The 2,144-nt window shown below is 34.5% G+C and overlaps 2 protein-coding genes across 2 annotated transcripts; both read left to right on the plus strand.

Annotated features, from left to right (window-relative positions):
- Positions 1-29: 29 nt before the first annotated feature.
- Positions 30-897, plus strand: LOC108632036 (cytochrome b5 domain-containing protein 1). The gene is made up of 3 exons (XM_018036332.1): positions 30-59; positions 156-584; positions 655-897. The coding sequence occupies exons 1-3, from the start codon at positions 30-32 to the stop codon at positions 895-897; spliced, it is 702 nt and encodes a 233-aa protein (XP_017891821.1).
- Positions 898-1,140: 243 nt separating this feature from the next.
- Positions 1,141-1,695, plus strand: LOC108632037 (malate dehydrogenase, mitochondrial-like). The gene is made up of 2 exons (XM_018036333.1): positions 1,141-1,315; positions 1,388-1,695. Exons 1-2 carry the CDS (start codon positions 1,141-1,143, stop codon positions 1,693-1,695), a joined length of 483 nt encoding a protein of 160 aa, XP_017891822.1.
- Positions 1,696-2,144: the final 449 nt, after the last annotated feature.

The following is a 2,144-nucleotide window of genomic DNA, read 5'->3' on the forward strand; positions in this document are numbered from 1 at the left end:
TATTACGTATAACGTAACAACATTTTCAAATGAAAATCGTTTACGACGTATTCCAAAAAGTAAAACGAATATATATCAGTTTATTTAAAATGTCATCGGTGAATCAATTTTTTCAAAAAGAAAATATATTGGATAAAATTGTTAACACTTTTAAGGATAACACATATGGGGAGGGTAAATACTTTCTACCGACGGAAGTCGCGCTGCATAATACACAGGTCGATTGTTGGGTATCCTATCTTGGCGGAGTATACGATTTAACGAAGCTTTGTAAAGATTGGGCCAATACGAGAGAGATTAAACCGATATTAGCTTATGCCGGCAAAGATATAAGTCATTGGTTTGATCACGAAAAGAATGATATTAGGTATCACGTGCATCCCGTTACGGGTGTGCTAGTACCGTATTGTCCTCATGGTCCGATACCGGATGTTACGTCCTCCGTGGTACCCACGACTACCTGGCGTCCGTTAAATAAATGCCCTTGGTGGCTTGACGAAAAATATAGAAAGGGAAACTTAACCAAAAACGCAAGACCATGTAGAATTTTAAATACTCTAACCGGCACACAAGTTGTTATAATGGTAGAATTTTTCATTTCGCTAGAATAACGAAAAGCTTGTGATCGATGTGTTAACAAAAGATTTTGCTAAGGTTTGCGAAGAAGATTCTATCAGGCGCATTCAAGAACGTGCTCTCATTTATAATGCAAACGGAATGTCTTATACATGGAAGTTCGAAGGGAAGGACATACATCTTGATTTAACCCTTACGGAAAATGGTATCCCGGATGAAAGGGAACGTTTTGCCGCTTGCGGTATAGTTGAAGACTATTATATCCCATGTCTTATGTGTTATTACAATGATAAACCAGATGATACATCACCGGATGAATAGACAAAAAAAAATGGTTATAAACCTATCAAAAAGGTGCATACGAATATGGTTAAAATTAACATAAATTATTATTATTGTGAGAATGATTTTCTATCGTCCGAAATGTATTTGTGACGAGTACAAAAGAGGGCATTACGATTATTTTGTATGGCACGAAGTAGACACTTATTTACAAATAAATAAGAACTTTATCTTGTTTAATATTTTGGGTTCTTTTGTAAAATGTAGTGACAATCTAACAATATGTTTTCATCAAATATATTTCGTAGATCTCGAAATTTGACATCACGTATCTTATACGGGAGATTTTCTCGCTTCTCGATTAAGAGAAATGCTAGTAAAATTTTTAGAATACAAACTAATTCCTTCTCTTCCAAGTCCATGAAAATAGCTATTCTGGGGGCTGCTAGCAAGACGGGTAATTACTCTAGGTTACGGTCAGTTTATTTTGCCACGTTTTATAATGATAATTAGTAGTGTTACGCTGTAGGAACTTGTCTCTCGTTATTTCTAAAACAATCATCTCTGATCGACGAATTGGCAATCTTCGATAATAAATGTACTTATGGTCTCGCACTGGATTTAAATTATATTGACACAAGGTGCAAAGTGAGCACGTGTAATTATCCCGACAAAAGTCTCGAGCATACTCTCGGAGGGGCAAAAATAGTAATGATCGTTGCCGATCGATCGATTGCGGAAGAATCAAATCCATATCAGGTCCTAAAATCCAACGCAGACAAGTTGTCCGATTTATTACCGAATGTGATTAAATATTGTCCGCAGGTAATAAATTAATGCGATTAACGATCATAAAGTTCTCTAAAAGCAAGATTCGTGAAGTTTTAATCATACAAAGTATTTTCAATATCTTTATATATGTTTTTACTTTTGCATTACTTATGGAAATGTACGACAACGAAAGTGCATTATTAATGCGAATATTGGCTCTACATTGCGTTTTGTACACAGTTGACCGTCATTCTTTATGTATAAGTAGTTGACCTTAGTTTTCAACGCCCTCATTAATTACGAGATGACTTGTTTTTGATATTCTTTGATATCTTCAATTTTCTCTTATGCCAATGAATTTCCTTTAGTGTTGCGTTTATTTACATCAAACAAGTCAGTGGCAATCTTATTGTTAGAATCTTTTACATCTGTAAGAATCTGAAATTCTTTATTTTTAAATAATTTAATCCCTTTCTGCTCTATTACTCTTAACTCATTTCGTTTACACAGACATT

Source organism: Ceratina calcarata, unplaced genomic scaffold (assembly GCF_001652005.2).
Source record: "Ceratina calcarata isolate Rehan_Ccalc_2016 unplaced genomic scaffold, ASM165200v1 scaffold151.2, whole genome shotgun sequence".
In the NCBI taxonomy this organism is placed as follows: Eukaryota; Metazoa; Arthropoda; class Insecta; order Hymenoptera; family Apidae; genus Ceratina; species Ceratina calcarata.

Coding starts and splice junctions, on each gene's coding strand:
- LOC108632036 (XM_018036332.1), top strand. CDS start 30: ATGAAAATCGTTTACGACGTATTCCAAAAA. Junction 60..155: donor TTTACGACGTATTCCAAAAA/GTAAAACGAATA, acceptor AACACTTTTAAG/GATAACACATATGGGGAGGG. Junction 585..654: donor GCACACAAGTTGTTATAATG/GTAGAATTTTTC, acceptor GATTTTGCTAAG/GTTTGCGAAGAAGATTCTAT.
- LOC108632037 (XM_018036333.1), top strand. CDS start 1,141: ATGTTTTCATCAAATATATTTCGTAGATCTCGAAATTTGACATCACGT. Junction 1,316..1,387: donor GGGGGCTGCTAGCAAGACGG/GTAATTACTCTA, acceptor GTTACGCTGTAG/GAACTTGTCTCTCGTTATTT.